The sequence below is a fragment of the Megalops cyprinoides genome, chromosome 25 (assembly GCF_013368585.1).
Source record: "Megalops cyprinoides isolate fMegCyp1 chromosome 25, fMegCyp1.pri, whole genome shotgun sequence".
In the NCBI taxonomy this organism is placed as follows: domain Eukaryota; kingdom Metazoa; phylum Chordata; class Actinopteri; order Elopiformes; family Megalopidae; genus Megalops; species Megalops cyprinoides.
Window position 1 is genome coordinate 16,029,571 of NC_050607.1, and position 17,675 is coordinate 16,047,245.

A 17,675-nucleotide genomic window follows, 5' to 3' on the forward strand; every position below is an offset into this window, starting at 1 on the left:
GGGAGGGCGGAACATGGCAGGAACGTACCGCCTCAGAGAGCTCCGCAAAGGCAGCGATGAGTCACACTGGACCCGGTTCAGACCGCGACGCCCCTGTGTCCCAAAACTGTGCTTTGACCGGCCCCTGTTGTGTCAGAACCACACTCAAATTCTCAGTTCTACGGACACGCCCCCATCGACCGCAGTGTTACCAGGACGACGAGCGTGGAGGCGGGGCACCTTCCATAACGTGTTGCAGACGTCTGGTACTACAGAAGCAAAACTTTTCACATGTGGAATCTGATCCTGTTGTTTAGAGGGGACAAATATGACAGCCTAGACCTCCAGAGACCATTATTTATCTGTTTTAGGTGACATTAGGGTCAGTTATTCTGCACAGAGCATGTTTATGCAGACACGGCACAAAAGCTAGAGCCATTTTCACAGTGCATTTGCATGTCTCCCTGTGGGACACTTTAAAGCTTAACTTAAAACCCAGCCAGTGAACTTGAGTGCTGCGAAGTGATGCATCTGTGCAAAGCCTTTATGATGCCACATAGAAAAACAACATTTCCAAATATATTGCCTGTCCACTGAACCTCAAAACCCTGGTCAGATGCAATCCCCAGGGACCCTCTCACTCAGGTTAGAGTAAGCCAACCCCCGGTCCCTCGGGACCACGGCAACAGAATTCTTCCATTCCACCCACGCACTAACCACCTGATTCAACCAATCGCTGCTCTACCTGAATCAGCTTAACCTCCACCCACCCCAGTTCTGAGGTTTGCGAAGTTCAAGGAGAGCTGGGAAACCTGCCACGGCCCTGATTTACAACCCTTCAGCGAGCAGGCGGGAAGGCACAGGGAGAATTCGGACAGACAGGGGCCAGGACGGGCGAGAGATGCCCTTGCGTGGTCGAGATAAGACTCCAGCGGAGAGAGATCTCATTTGGAGACGAAGAAGAGCTAATCTCTCCCCTGCAGAGGAACCCATTTCCTCCTGTCAGATAGGGTGTATGCGTGTGTCTGTGTGTGTGTGTGTGTGTGTGTGTGTGTGTGCTTGTCACAGCTTAAGTAACAGAGAGACAGAGGTGGGCAGACTGGGAAAGGGAGGGCATATTCCTTTATTGATTCCTAGAGATGAGAAACAGATGACAGAGATGGCAGAGAGAGAGAAAGGTGAGGGGGAGGTCTGTAGGAGGAGGCTGTTGCTGTTTTATAGATCCCCACATGTATGTGGGCAGGTTCCATTACCATAAAGATGGTAATGCTCAAAGCACCCTGTGCATTGTGACAGAGGATCAACAGGGATTTACAGTACACTATCGATTTAGTGTGTATCCTGCCCCTCCGGGAGCAAAATGGCCACACTTTTCTAAATTTATTTTCACAGAAGTTGATACGACCTCAAGCAAGTTTTTTGATGTGATTTCAGGATTCCGATGGTTGAATTAAAATGCAGTGTTAAATGCAATCTTAAGTTGTAACTAAGGGTCTATTTAACGTAATTGCAATGCAGCGCATCTTAAATTTTGAGCAAATTTGTTTTTTACACAATATTTTGAGGTCAGGGATCACAGAAACTGAAACTGTCAGTAACAAAACTGAGACAGACGCTCAATGATATCATTCAAAGCTGCAAAGCAAATTGCGGCTTCATTTGTATCTGGGCCTTATGTTGGCACATGAAATCAGATCTGCTCTCAAATAAAGCAATCCTCAAACCTCAGGAAAGAGATTGAAAAACATCTGTAGCTTCTTACTGATATGATACCAGATGGAACCTGTGAGACTTAACTCATTAACAGACACACCAGCTAATGCTTGTGTTTAGCTTTTTTAAGCTTAATAGCTCCTTTGATTGAGCAGTAACACTGGCCCACGAGTCTGTACACTGGGCTATGAATGAGTTAGCCTGGTCTGGTACACTGGCCTATGAATGACTTAGTCTGGTCTGGTAGGCTATATATGCGATGTACCTCTGAATCAGTTAGCCTGTCGCTATCCAGAAGGGCTTGCTACCGGCCCATGAATCAGTAGTGGCACCAGGGACGGTCCATTCAGCAGTGCGGGGCACGGGATTGGCCAGAAGCCCTGGAGAGCGGCCAGTGATGTTGCTGCCATGGCGACCTCAAAAGCATCAGCAGGGCTTCTCCTCCCTCCTCTTTCTCTGCCTCTGACTCTCACACACAGATCATCCTTACATAATCTCCATGTATCATCTTTTTGAGTGCCCTTTCCTAGCCTCTTCACAAAGGTTTCACAGACTAGCAGTAAAAATCAATAGGTGCACAAAAGGAATCAATACCCTGCTGTGATATGGGAACAGGGAGGTTATTGTACTTCAAGGCCTTTGAAGACCTTTCTCAGAGATTGCACATGCACAGCGTCTGCATTTTAAGAGTACACATATTAATACCACAGTTCCTGGAACTGACCTGGGTACAGCCTGCAAGAGAACAATGAGCTCATTTTGGATCCCCGAGTCACACACTCTGATGGCTTTCAACAACAATGTCAGAGCCGATGCTAATCAAAATGACACTCTACGGTAAGAGTAATAGCACAATAACAGGAACAGAGCCGCATCTGTATTTCAGTGACGTGCTTCCACTGAAGCAACTGTGGGTGCATTAACAAATATACATATGTACATGTAAAAGTGTTGATTCTGTTCTATTCCATTCAAAACACACTGTTGACTGCTCTACCCAAACTGCCCCCAGTGGAGGGGTTTCATAGACACAGAGAAGGGGCTGCCCCCCCTCCCCCCCCCCCCCCCCCCCCCATCCCCCGCCACAATGAGTTGGTGATGAAAACAAGATGGAGCATTGTGACCACCAAATGCACATATGCGCACACACACACATACATATGTAGAGGGAGAGAGAGAAAGATGCTCTGAGAGGACCGGATGATAAATAGCATCGGGGTGTAATGGGAGACAAGCCCATAAAACACTGATTGAAAGTGCTCCCTCCCCCAATTAGTTCGATTCCGCTCATCAGACACCCCCGATCTAATAATCCCCTCTCCTCTACCTGCGCGCTATCTCACCGGCTGATTCCTGCGTGGAATTCGAGCAGGATCGGACTAACGCCCTAACAGAGGGGGAAAGGGACGACCTGGCAGTTACACAGTGGGCGTGAAAGGCTAGCCTGCCCAACACCCTCACCGAATCAGATCAGTCAGGTCTGTTAGCGATATCACAGAGAGAGTAGCTGGGCACTAAACCCATCCAGTTTATAAGCAACATCCACCAGCAGAGAGTGGCTGGGTATGACCCAGATCACTGTAACAGACACAGACACACAGCTGCGGTATAGTGAAGGAAAAAGCAGTACAAATGAGTACACAAGTCAATTCTGACACAATGACAAATGGAATTATGGACAGGCATTATAAAAAACGAGAGGATCATTCCTGCTCATCCATCATCCCTGTTCTCTCTTCACGTCGTTACTTACGAAGCTCACAGTCTGGGGAGTGTAAATGCTCCCCGGTAGGACTGCCATGCGGTAGGTGTGGAAAGGCCACCTATTTTCGCAGCGTCTCGGGACAGGACGAGATCCAGGGCAAAAACAGACCTCCGAAAACAGCACCGATCAAACCTGTGACCCTGTTAGAGTGGTCTGTGGCCTTGCAGTGCGCGCCGCAGCAACCTGACCTGACTCAGGTGCCCATCAAGGCTGTCAGTGCACCAACAGCACGTTGTGGTGACGTAACAGAAAGCTGCACCGGCATCGTGACTCCCCCCCCCCCCCCCGGCAAAAACTGCCACCTCGCTGGATGTGCCTCCCGAAAAACTTCACCTAGGATTAGCGAAAGCCCGGCAGCGAATCGGCTCAAGGTCATTCCAAACGCACTCTCAGATGACTCACGCACTGACAACCCTGGACCTGACAGGGGTGCGCGGGTTCAAATCCCCAGCGTGACACAGGGCCCGCTCCGCCGTGTAAATAACCCGAAGGGGACGCAGCAGATGTGAAATGTGAGCACAGCCAGGCGTTTCAAGGGGATGCCTGTCGGCACACAATTATGACGCCAGTCTCAGAAATAGACAGCGGGAAGGGCTTGCGGGAAAAGTATGAACCTTTAGCACTTTGTCCCTCCTGAGGCTTTCTCCCCCCTCTTCCCGAGCTTATTCTCTCCCTCTCTCACTGTCTCTCTCCCTCTCTTTCTCATTCTTCAGTCTCCAGGCCAGACTTTCTCGCCCGCAGTGACAGATCTCGCTGCTGTCTGTGCCCTCTTAACTTAACCACTGCCAGCTCTGTCCAAACGCATTACTCCAGGATGGAGATCCAGCAGCTGAGACAAGCCCCAACTGGCACAGTTCTCAGGGAGCGCGGATCTCCTCGGAGCGCATCTCTGATTAAAGCAAGCTGCTCACGCTGGGAAGATCCACGGACCCTGACCCACCGCCAGCGGCACACAGACACAGAGAGAGCGGGGTAGGGAGGCCTATCTACAAGATGGCCAGAGGCGCGAATTAGCAGGCAGTTCATTTAGAAAGACATTCCCGTGCATCACGGTTCCCCTGTTGGTCTGCTGGAGTAGTTCTCCTAATCCAGAGGAATGCCAGCGGTTATTTTTAATTACTCCCTCCCCTCTCCCCAGGCACATGCTGCTCAGAGCTGCAGGCCCTCAGGAGAGGGTACAGCGCCCCCTGCAGGCAGGATGACACTGAGGAGGGCAGCATGTGGAGGAGAGCAGTGGAATTTCCTTATTAATGTTTATGAGCTATACTCTGATGCTCATGGTATTTTATTTTTCTTACACTGGTCCCTGCCCTCTTGAGACATGAATACTTCTGCAATGTGCCCAAAATTGAGCCTCATATGTCACCTCCCTTATGAAACTGAGAGGGACTTCTGGGAACAGCAACAAGAGAGAGGCTATGGGAATGTTAACATGCTGATCACACATACACAAACACATACACATTCTGAGATGGGGGATGGAGGGCTGACGTCATATGGGAGACCTGAGTGGAATACAAACCACACCCCCTCCTGCCTGCCCCAATCTGTCGCCTAGGATCCAGCCAAATACATCCTACTGCTATATGTATGCCTCTGCCCAACACGCACAGGCACACAGACACACACACACACACACACACACACACACACACACACACACACACACAGACACACACACACACAGACACACACACACACACACACACACACATACATACACACACACACACACACACACACACACACACACACACACACACACACACATACATACACATACACACACACACACATACATACATACATACATACACACACACACACACACAGACACACACACACACACATACATACATACATACATACACACACACACACACACACACAGACACACACAGACACACACAAACACAGACACACACAGACACACACACACACACACACACACACACACATACATACATACATACACACACACACACACACACACACACACACATACTCTCTCTCTCTCACACACACACACACACACACACACACGCAAAACCCAGTGAGTTCGGGCTGATAACCGAGATCAGTGCACGGTCAGAATGAGACGCTGCCACTGCACTGCACAGCCAGCCCCTCCCCTTCCTGTGGGTGATGTCACCAGTCTGCAGAGAGAGAGAGCTGTGACTGCGGGGCTTCGGGCCGTGTGGCCCAGAGACACGTCTCATTACTGTTTGATGGGGGAGTAATGAGTCAGTAACGAGGGGCTGTAAACGAGCACAGACGGGAAATGGCTGGTGCCAGATAGAGGCAGAACACTGCCCACATCACCAGACTGACACTCATTTACCAGCCCATCCGCTACAGATACTTATTTACCAGCCCATCCACCGTGGATACTTATTTACCAGCCCATCCACCGCAGATACTAATTTACCAGCCCACCCTATACAGATACTCATTTACCAGCCCATCCACCACAGATACTCATTTACCAGCCCACCCTATACAGATACTCATTTACCAGCCCACCCTATACAGATGCTCATTTACCAGCCAATCCACCACAGATACTCATTTACCAGCCAATCCACCAAACTGATACTCATTTACCAGCCAATCCACCACAGATACTCATTTACCAGCCCATCCATTACACTGATAGTCATTTCTCCACACGCTCTCTTCTATTATACATCGTTTAATTACATCCATTTACACTAATCCTCACAATCTGAGCATACGGTAAGTCCGCCCACCTGGGAGAGAGAGGTGAGCTCCAAGGACATCACAGCACCTGCTAAGGAGAGTGGGGCTGCACCAGGAGGAGATATTCCCCCACAGCATGACCAACATCAACCAACAGATTTTTAGACTACCAACAGCGGAGAAGTCCCTGTTCCACTTGTTCACTGAAACAACGGCTAATGTAGCCGCATTAAAATGCATTCACCAAGCTGCATCGGCTTCACCTTTCATTGGAACCAAGACAGAACTGGCGCTGCGGGCTGACTGGATTTAGCTTATTAAAATAGAGGTGCGATTTTATTTCATTTAATTGCCATCTGTTCACATGCCACTTGTATGCACACAAAAACGCACCCACGTGCAAATGCGGCATTAAACAGAAAGGAATCGTTCCGAGCGAGCGGTTACTTTGCAGCGGTTCGCCTCAGCTGCGTCTCCGGGGCTGCAGGAAAAAAATATGATGTCGTTCTCCAGATGCTCCAGAACACGTCAACAACATGCGTCTTCTGATTGGTCCCCACTGTGAATGCTCCCTGCTTGTAGAAACAACGAAACTCGCCATCACCCAGCAGATAACATAAAACGAATTTCTGAATGAAATTCCAAAGCAGATGCCAGTTCATTGTGTAACTGCCTATTGTCATAAACCAGCACTGCGTGCAACTGTATTAACAGATTAATAAAGTGGCCACTTTTTTGTTTTTTGTTTTTTAGCTCTGAGCAAAAGAACAGGGCAATAAAAAAGCCTGAAGCTACATCTGTGCAATTCGTTCAGGGACTCATGAAAATTCCTATAATCCCAGGCACTATTACGAGGAGTATCTGCATCAGTGCTCCCTATACGGACGCAGATGCTGTTCGTCTGAGAGGTGCAGGCCATTGAAGCGGAAACAGAGAATATGGAGGACATGAAGGAGAGAAAGACATACTCCTGTCAGTTATCACCAGTCATCTCTTATGTATATGTTACTGCGTTAGCTTCATGTCCTGTACTTTTCCAAAGACAGAGCGAGGGAATGAGAGCAATAAAGAGAGACAGAGAGAGAGGGATAGAGAGAGAGGGATAGAGAGAGAGGCGTATTTGTGTCAATTGTTATCTCGACACATGTATAACTGCCTTAGTTTTGCATCCTTTACTTCTCTGACTGCTTCTCCGTCACGCCATTGAAGCAAACTGACCTTAACTGAAAGAGAGAGAGAGAGGAAAAGACAGAGGTAGGGAATGAGAGAGAAAGAGAAGGAGACAGATTTATATAGAGAGAGAGGCTCCCTCTATATTTATATAAGGGAGAAAGAAAGACAGAGAGAAAAGGATAGAGAGAGAAAGAAAGGGAATGAGGGAGAGAGAGAGAGAGAGAGAGAGAGAGACCAAGGTCTGTGAGACAGCCTCACTCAGAGCAATCTGTTTTTCCATACGAGACAGACTGGCATTCAGAAGTAAGGCCTTCTGTCACAAAACACGGAGCTTGCATGGGTCCATGAAAACAATACTGCCGAAAAACTGCTTTCATTTTACTTCAAATAAAAATTATGAATAGCAACAGATTTCTCCCCCTGTTTATGTTTCAGAACAGCACAGCTAGTTTGAGGCATTATAGACAGCTTGCAGGTCTCAGGCTGCTCTTCTGGAATTCTTTTTTTTTTTCCGTTCTGTCATAACGAATGGGAGACATTCTGTCACATCTGGTCTAGTCATCAGGAGCAGCCAGGCCTCAGGGCACGAGCTCAATTTTCCCCTCAGACGTTAGGCCTGGAACTGACCTTTATTTTAAAAGAGACAGGGTGTTGCGTGCTACCTATTTACCAAAAACAGAGGGCACGAAAGAGGCAGGGAAGGTAGAGAGGACCTGGAGGAATTGGGTCAGCGATGTCATATAGCCCACCCACAACCAAATGAATTCAGTTAGTCACACCAGGCATGCGTGATTTTTTCGTCCCGTTGCTAAGGTAGTCTGCGCGAGTTCGTTATGACGCAGAGCGGCGCAGGCAGCGTGATGACCTCGTCTGAGGAGAGGAAAATTCAGCAAATTAAAAAGAGAAGGAGTGAAGCCCGGCTGAGGGTTAAAGCGGGATGCAATCCTCTGGATCGCTGCTAAATAGCAGGATTATTTCGATATTGTTCTCACATAATCCCTCAGGCTAGGGATGAGCGGAGATGGAGTTCCGCACCTCCTGATGGACTCGGCTGCCCTTACCTTGAGTACGGCTCTGTGTGTGTGTATGTGTGTGTATACTGTGTGTGTGTGTTTGTGTGTGTGTGTGTGTGTGTTTGTGCAGTATGTGAGTGTGTATGTGTGTGTGTGTTTGTGCAGTATGTGTGTGTGTGTGTGTTTGTGCAGTATGTGTGTGTGTGTGCGCGTTTGTGCAGTGTGTGTGTGTGTGTGTGTGTGTGTGTGCGTGTGCGTGTGTGTGTGCGTTTGTGCAGTATGTGTGTGTGTGTGTGTGTGTGTGTGTGTGTGTGTGTTTGTGCAGTATATGTGTGTGTGTGTGTGTGTGTGTGTGTGTGTGTGTGTCTTTGTGTGCAGGGTGTATTGAGTGCCTCTCTCCGGCAGCGTAGGAGGGTATGAATAATAGAGCAGGCCTCCCTCCCTGTCCGCTCCCTATCAGCCGGGATAAGAGGCGCACCACAGAGGCCATTGTGCGCAGTGAAGGAGCAGGAGCAGGGCGGCCAGGGCCTCCCTGAGAAAGGCACCATGACGTACACCGCATGTGGATCTGACACGCTCGGCCCGTCCCCATGGAGACCAGACCCCCCCCCCCCACCACCACCACTCACACGCTAACACACTCCACACATCCACTCAATACTGGACTCTCAACAATCAGTACACCGATAGTGTTTTTTCCTCAGGCAAATTCAGTTGCCCTGAGACTACCCCATTAGCATGCTGGCTATACTAAAAGCCCACCTGTGGCGTTACATGTCAGAGAGCCGTCGCATTGAGGGAGATGTCACAGAAATGTCATCAGCGCATAAGCCACTCAAATCAAAATAGCTAAAGTATAAACTCTAAGCTTACATAACGACACGCCCCCAACACACACACACACATTACTGATTCATACTGCAATGAGCGTTCCCCAGGCCTTCACTGAAACCTTTCTGGTCTTAAGGGTAAGGTGGCACCCCCCCCCCCACCCAACAAAGAAAGTGAGCCAGCAGTAATTACTTTCATCAGTTCTGCTTGCTTGGACTGCCTGTTAGACAATCTCCCTGAGAAGCTCCAGAACAAAGCATCCATCTGACACATGAGGCTGCGCGCGCTGTCCTTCTGGGACGAGAGACATACGCGCTGCCCTTCCTCTTTCCTCAGAGGAAACAGAGTTTAAACACTAAGTACTTGATGGTGACAGGAGACTTCTCCACTCAATAAATCCTCATTCCCTCTATCTTTCTGGCATCTGCTCTCTTCAACAGCACTTAGCTTAGCTAAGTCCACTTAGCTTAGCCCATGGCATACTGATACTGAGTAGTACTTCAGCATAACTGAGTGGTAAGGATCAAGACTTCTAGACCTCTAAAGGTTGCAAGGGCTGCCAGTTCGATTCCAAACTGGGGTGCTATTGCACCTTTGAGTAAGGTGCTTAACCCCTCAACCCCAGTTTTCTCAGTTTAGATGCTGCCGCAGAAACGGGTGAATGGAAAACTGCGAGCTGCTCTGAATAAGAGGGCCTGTGAAGCGAAAGTAATGTAATGAAATTATAATGTAATGAGTGAATAGCGGTCTGTTGTTCGGGTCCTTGGAAACTGGGACAACAGACAGAGGCCGTAAGGACAACAAATTCGCATCAAGGGCAGGAACAGAAAGGACGGAGAGGAAGACAAGGGGAGGAGAGAAGGGAGAGGACAAGGATGAGAGTTAGAGGGTGGATGGAGGAGAAGCAGAAGACAGGAGGAGGGGGGAGGAGAAAGGAGAGGACAGGCACAAACAGGACCCCCTAAACTCCCGACCGCACGTCCGTTGTTTCATTTTGCTCACAGAGGAGGCTTACTGACCAGATCTGGGTTGAGCCAGATTAAGCTCTGATCACATAATTTTACACTGCCCTCACATCCAGCCAACACCTTCGCAGTAATGCCCAGCTCCTTACGGCCCTCTCAGATCAATGAGTATGATCACAGGAAGCGCCGGTCCCCGCCCACGCCGGGGCGCCGGCCGGCCTATCGGCTCGCAGCCGGCGGTCAAAGGGGGCGTGACCCCCCTCCCGACCCCTCTGATCCGATCGGCTACAACAACATCCTCCTGGGCGAAAGGCATCAATGGGCTTCCTGTACGCAGAGCGTTCCCACCGCTGCAAAGGCGGCCGGATCCCCTTTGAAGCTCCGCCGCTCTCCCCTGCTGTTAATAATGCATTCGCGAACAGACGTCGCCAATCGGGGCCGGCCGCTGGGCTACTAATGAGTACGACAGGAGGGCTCCACACAAAGATGCTCTGTGCTCTTACGTGTCGGGCACCACAAACGTCTGACATCCGAGTCTGAAGCACGCTTATTTCCTGCGTGAGACGTTAAACAAAACAAACCCCAACCTATCGCCGTGTACTCTCTCTGTGCTGGGATGTTGGAGAGTTTGGCGCAACAGAACAAACACTTTTGCACCTCTGCTCAGCCTGTCTGCAAACAAGGATGGATTGCTAAGTTTTCCTCCGTGTTTCAGCGTTTTTATAGAAGAATTTGTGTTTGTAAGGAGACTGCATGCTACCTTCACCAGAGCGCTGAGCGGACGCATTCAGGCACGAGACCGTCATCGCCTTCCCCGTGGTCGCCGTGCCAACCTCCTGTCCCTGCGGGAGCATTCACTAAAGCAAGCGGCCCAAGAGCCTCTGCAGTCACAAAACAGCTCCACTCAGCAGTCAGGGAAAAAAGACCCAACAAGGCAACGCAGTAACAAATAAAAGCTCAGCTGGATGCCAGCAGCACATGCGATCTCAGAGGGAAAGAGCACCTTGGATCGAACGCTTTCTGACCATCTACTCTGAATCCAGTTCTGCTATGTTCCCGCCCCCCTCCCTGGCCCCTCTGGTCTCCTCTCCCGAATTCCCACTAATCGGCCGGACCCCCATTTCCCCCCCAGACGGTGACAGCGGTGACGGCGACGCTCACCTGCGGGGTCCGCCACCTCCTCGATGACGGGCGGCAGCCGCAGTCCGTCCATGCCGGCGCTGGGACGGGGGGGGTAAGGCGAGCGCGGCGGGGGGGCGGGAGGCGCAGGGGTGAGGGGGGAGTACAGATAGGGGGGTCGCGGCAGCCCTGGGGGTCGGGGGGGGGGGGGGGTTAGCCTCTCTAAGGTCCGGGAACACTCAGGCAAAGCTGCGGCTTCATCCTGGTCGCGGGAGAGGAGACGCGCGGAATGAGAGAGGAGCCGCAGAGGGGGGGGAGAGACGTGCTCTGGATCGCTCGCTCGCTCTCTCCTCTCTCTCGCTCGCTCACTCTCTCCTCTCTCTCTCGCTCGCTCTCTCCCTCTCTCTCTGTCTCTCTCTCCCTCTCTCTCGCTCGCTCTCTCCTCTCTCTCTGTCTCTCTCTCCCTCTCTCTCGCTCGCTCTCTCCTCTCTCTCTGTCTCTCTCTCCTCTCTCTCTCGCTCGCTCTCTCCCTCTCTCTCTCGCTCTCTCCCTCTCTCTCTGTCTCTCTCTCTCCCTCTCTCACACTCGCTGTCTCCGATCTGTCACGACGTGGTCCTCTCTCTCCCTCTATCTCTCTCGGTCTCTCTCTCACTCTCCCAGATCTGTTACCTCTCTCTCTCTCTGCGTGCGGTCAGTGTTTACCGATCGCCCGTCCCGTTCTTTCTCTGCCCAGACAATGTTTTCCTTTCTCTCTCTCTCCCTCGCTCTCTCTCTCTCTCTCACTCTCTCTTTCTCTCTTTGGCAGTGCAGACCCAAAACAATGCTTCCCGTGGTCTACTTGGCTTGCTTTTCTCACTCACTCACACACCCTCACTCACTCACAGAAAATGGTCCACGCACACAAACACACACACACACACACACACACACACGACTCTGGTCCAAAGCTGAGAGTATTTACCTTTAATGAGATCCAGATCTTGAAGTTCTAGGAGCTGGTGATTCTTCTGCAGACCAGTGCTCAGTCCCCCTCTGTCATCTCTCCACTCCGTACCCCCAGTCCCCTCCCCTCTCTCTCTCTGTCTCTCTTTCTCTCACACCCTCTCTCTCTCTCTCTCTCTCTCCCCCCTGCCTCTCTCCCGACACACTGATTTAACTCTTCAGGCCTGACCAACGGGAACTCTTGTGCCACGCGCTGCTCAGTGTCGGATGAATAGAATCTCTCTCTCTCTCCCTCTCTTTCCCTCTCCTCTCGCCCTCCCACCCCCCCTCGCTCTTTTTTCATACAGCTGTGCCATTTAACCGTTTCGACTCCAGCCACAGCTGGCTCGCCTGCCCTGCGACGCTTACACCGAAAACGCATCGCAACGTGAGAGCGTGAAAGAGCGTGTCAGGAGTAAACACAAAAGGGGCGGGGCATAACCCCCTCGCTGCCCTTCCCCCAAGAAGGCCACGCTGTGAGGGCGAGGGGAGTGGAAAAATCGCTGTCGGACTGCGTGGTTCGTGTGGCGTTTCACAAAACAGCGGAGCATTATTTGGAAAGGAGAGGGTTACGCGATTGCACTGGGAGAGTGCAATAGCTGGACTTCAGTGGCGGGATGAGGACTGGCCAAAGGCGCTGTGGGCTGTGTGATGGATGGAGAACACAGCTGTCCCGCCAGGAGAGACGGGGGTGTTCTGGGATGAGATGAGAGCATCAGAAAGACTCCTGTCACTGAGCTCGTCAGACAGAGAGAGAGAGAGGGAGAGGGACAGAGAGAGACAGAGAGAGGGACAGAGAGAGAAAGAGAGAGGGAGAGTAACAGCGAGAGAGACAGAGAGAGGAAAATAATGTATATGTTATGATTTCTTGTATTTCTTGCATACGCTCGATGTACGTTCTGATTTCTTGTTCTGTATGCTATGACTGCTTTGGCAATACAAGTCCCTATTTGTCATGCAAATAAATGAATTTGAATTTGAATTTGACAGAGAGAGAGGGACAGAGAGAGAAAGAGAGAGAGAGAACAACAGAGACAGGGAGAGAAAAAAGAGGGAGAGGGACAGAGAGAGAAAGAGAGGGAGACAGAGAGAAGAAGAAGTGAAGACAACCAGGTAGGCAGTCCTGTAAACTTTGCCTCTTCAGCCCTGAAATGGGATTCAAATGAGATTTGCACCTGAGCATGACTGCAAGAGAAGACCAGAACATGACAAGCAGAAGAAAGAAAGCAGACATCTTCCCCAGGGAACAGTCTAGGACCACAGCGGCACCGTATCCTACCACACTCTGAAGTGTACCCAGTGTTCCTCCCATTACCTGCACACGCACGTACACACACACACACACACACACACACACACACACACACACACACACACACACACACACACACACACACACTACACACATTACATCAATACACCAAGCTCTGGCCAAGCCTGTGCCTGTTTCTCCTCTCCACAGTCCTGCAGTGTTCAGCTGGTTATAAACACAGCACACTCTGTTCCAGTCCTGCACAGGGGCCTCAGAGGAAGCCTGGGAGCTGCTCTGCGGGGTTCTCGCCCGTCAAACCCCGCTGAGCTCCGGGGCGTGGGGCGCGTTCAGCGCTGAAGCGTTCGCGTGACCCCCGTCCTGCCTCGGTTTCACGGCGCGGGGCTTGGCAGACACGCCAGTCACCGACGTCAGCTTGTGAGGGAGACCTCATCTGTTCCACAGCCCGGAGGAAATGAAGTCATCATCAGTGGACTTTTATAACAGAAACAGAATAGTTGTGACAGCTCCGCCCCTGGGCAGAGACAGGGGGGGACACTGGCCGATGGCCACCAGATATCTGGACCTGCTGACTGGCAGCTGCCAGCTGCCCTCACACACACAGCCACACACACACGCACACACACACACATACAGACACACACACTCACATTCAACACATACACACAAATACACACACACCAGAGAGAGGTGTGTAATTCTTCAGCTCAGCCTGAATGTTCCCATCACTATTAAAGACCACCACTAACACACCGAGCACTGTGGCAACCAACGCAATAACCCCTTGCTTCAGACCAGACCAAGTGCTGATTGTCCACATTGTAAAACAGACACCAAGCCATTCTGCCCCAGCACGCTAAATAAATATCTGCATGATGCAGCATCACACAGCACTTGAGGTTCACACATAAGCGTATACACGCAACAGAATCCTTGAGGAAGATCTTTGAAGTCTAATAAAACACTGAGTTTAAAATAATGTAGCGAGTCCTGGCAGCCAGGATGAGTCATCACTCAACCTTTCATTTTTTTTTTTTCTTTTTTTCTTTTTTAAATGGAGCAACATTTAACTTCGAGCATCACGCTGTCTCCCGGTTGCCAGGCAACTGGAGGCAATCAGAGTGCGTCTGAATTAGGCCCGGTGACACTCGAGCCGGCACTGGTCGCGGGCTCGGCAGTAAGCACTGCCGCGGTCCAGCAGAGGTGGGACCAGCTGTTCGGCCTCTTTCTGCGACGCTGTCAGTGATTTTTGATGGCTTTTTGGAAGCGTGGCATCCAAGGCGGACTGTTTGATTGAGAGCTGTCTGGTGTGAAACGCTGTGTGGCCAGTGACACGGCTGACAGGGTCACAGGCTGAGCTGAGCTTCCGCGGCACACCACTGCATTTTCGGCGCTCGCTCTGAGGTGTCAGTCGAGGACAGTGACCGGGCGCGAGGCCCGCTTCCGAATGCATACGGGGACAGATGTGCTCGGCACTAAAATCTGAAATTTCACAGAGCGCACCATGGGGTTTGTGGGAAATGTCACAGAAGTTGGGGACGCAGGTGACTCACTTCAGGACTCAAGGCCACCTTACCTGGGGAAGAAATCCCAGGTGGGTCTGCAAACCCCATACACAAATGTGTTCCTCCCAATACACACACACACACACACACACACACTCACATTATGCCAGAATCATTCATGCCGCACCTCTCAGCCAGGCTCTGGAGCGGGTTGAGCCTCAGGGGCTGAGTTTTATCATGCCCACTGTCACACTGTCACAGTTCCAGAGCCTACTTTGCATACAGAGGACTCATTATTACAGCAAGGGAGCAGAGCTTCCAGGTCACTTCTGACCACCTGAAGAGGGAACATTCTAGAATGCAAAGCGGACAGCCAAAATAAGAGCGTATGTGCTGTGATTCTGTATGGCAAGAGAAGACTTCAATGGAGCAATGCATTATATTTCTAATTTATACATCTCTATGGAGGGTTAACAACAGGGTCGACTACAGACCACTACACAGTTAGATGAAACCCAATCACACCCCACACTAACACACTAAATCCTGAGTGGAACATATGTAGATTATAATGTCCTGCAGTTCCAATTACAAAAGGAGTTTTATGAGGCTGCAGTGAATTGGATTTGTGGGAAAATAATATTATGACTTCAAAAAGTGTATAAAATCAATAGTGAAACTAAGCAGATGGTTTGGTTTTGTTCCCACACATGGTGTTATTACATTAGAGTCCATTCATGTCCAGAGTGCTTTGAGTGGATTTCTGTTCTTCAGTTAGGAGCTCTGTCTTCCAGGCCTTTCTGTGGAATGCACAGAGCAGAGACAGATGTCCTGTTGCTTAGCTACCATCAACAGGAAGTGGGAGGGGTCCTCAGTCCGCCCAATCAGAGCCGGAGCTGGAGAGGGTCCAAAAACAGCCAGAGAGCAGAGTGAGTTCATCGCTCTCCCAGAAAAATGCACGCCCACACACACAAGTGCACACGGACACACACACACAAATGTGTAAACACACACACACACATCACACACTCAAGCACTCATACCCAAACACGGACACACACAGCAGTGCTTACAAGCACACACAGACAGAAACACACACGCATGCACATACACACATATACACTCAAGTGCAGGCACACAAGCACACAAACACATGCAGACAGCGCTCACACACACTCACAACTGCACATACACATATACACAAACACACACATAGGCAGCACATACACACACACACACACGCAAACGCAGGCGTGTGCACACGGAAACTCAGACCCACTAAGTTACAGAGAGCTGACGGTCTGTGACACACAGCTGGCCCTGTCGTCCTCTAAGAAATGAGTTAATTCACACACCGCCCCCACCACGCATTCCTGTCGTTCCCACATTTACACAATTAACTCCCACAATTCCACTCTGCAGGCGCCCCGGCCAAAGGGGTTTGTGATTCCTCACACATGCCCCTTTCATACGAGGCGGACGCATTCAAAGCCCTCGTCTGTGACAAACAGCCATCGGAATCTGGTCCTGTGCTGTCGGGATCCCGTCAGGGAACGGAGGGTCAGTCCTTCTCTGTCCTGTGAAAGGCAGACAATTCAGCACCATATCAGCAAGTAGAGAGCCGGTTCTTCTCTTTCCTGTGAAAGCCAGACGGTTCAGCACCATATCAGTGAGTGGAGAGTCGGTCCTTCTCTGTCCTGTGAAAGGCAAACAATTCAGCACCATATCAGCAAGTAGAGAGCCGGTTCTTCTCTTTCCTGTGAAAGCCAGATGGTTCAGCACCATATCACTGAGTGGAGAGTCAGTCCTATTTCCTGTGAAAGCCAGACGGTTCAGCACCATATCACTGAGTGAAGAGTCAGTCCTATTTCCTGTGAAAGCCAGACGGTTCAGCACCATATCAGCAAGTGGAGAGCCGGTTCTTCTCTTTCCTGTGAAAGCCAGACGGTTCAGCACCATATCAGTGAGTGGAGAGTCAGTCCTATTTCCTGTGAAAGCCAGACGGTTCAGCACCATATCAGCAAGTGGAGAGCCGGTTCTTCTCTTTCCTGTGAAAGCCAGACGGTTCAGCACCATATCAGTGAGTGGAGAGTCAGTCCTTCTCTGTCCTGTGAAAGCCAGACAATTCAGCACCATATCAGCAAGTGGAGAGCCGGTTCTTCTCTTTCCTGTGAAAGCCAGACGGTTCAGGACCATATCACTAAGTGGAGAGTCAGTCCTTCTCTGTCCTGTGAAAGGCAGACAATTCAGCACCATATCAGCAAGTGGAGAGCCGGTTCTTCTCTTTCCTGTGAAAGCCAGACGGTTCAGCACCATATCAGTGAGTGGAGAGTCAGTCCTTCTCTGTCCTGTGAAAGGCAGACAATTCAGCACCATATCAGCAAGTGGAGAGCCGGTTCTTCTCTTTCCTGTGAAATCCAGACGGTTCAGCACCATATCACTGAGTGGAGAGTCAGTCCTATTTCCTGTGAAAGCTGGACGGATCAGCACCATGTTTGTGAGTGGAGAGCCGGTTCTTCTCTTTCCTGTGAAAGCCAGACGGATGAGCACAATGTCTGGGAGTGGAGGATCAGTCTTTCTCTTTCCTGTGAAAGCCAGACTCTTCTCCTCCTAGCCGAGTGCACCACCACTGGTGCTGACCTCCACCTTGAGGTCATACCC

At 50.6% G+C, this 17,675-nt stretch overlaps 1 protein-coding gene across 6 annotated transcripts in view; it reads right to left on the minus strand.

The window, feature by feature from the left end:
• LOC118771836 (coiled-coil domain-containing protein 136-like) overlaps positions 1 to 12,346 on the minus strand; it is a 34,102-nt gene extending 21,756 nt beyond the window's left edge. For 3 of the 6 annotated variants that reach the window (XR_005004629.1, XM_036519931.1, XM_036519934.1), the window contains exon 1: positions 11,301 to 11,404. Coding sequence is in view for 4 of the 6 variants with exons in the window: in XM_036519931.1 (XP_036375824.1) it covers positions 11,301 to 11,352 (52 nt within the window). In the remaining 2 variants the exon portion in view is untranslated. Of the gene's footprint in view, positions 1 to 11,300; positions 11,620 to 12,219 lie in introns of those variants that run through there. The other 3 variants (XM_036519932.1, XM_036519933.1, XM_036519935.1) reach the window with 3 other exon arrangements.
• Positions 12,347 to 17,675: the final 5,329 nt, after the last annotated feature.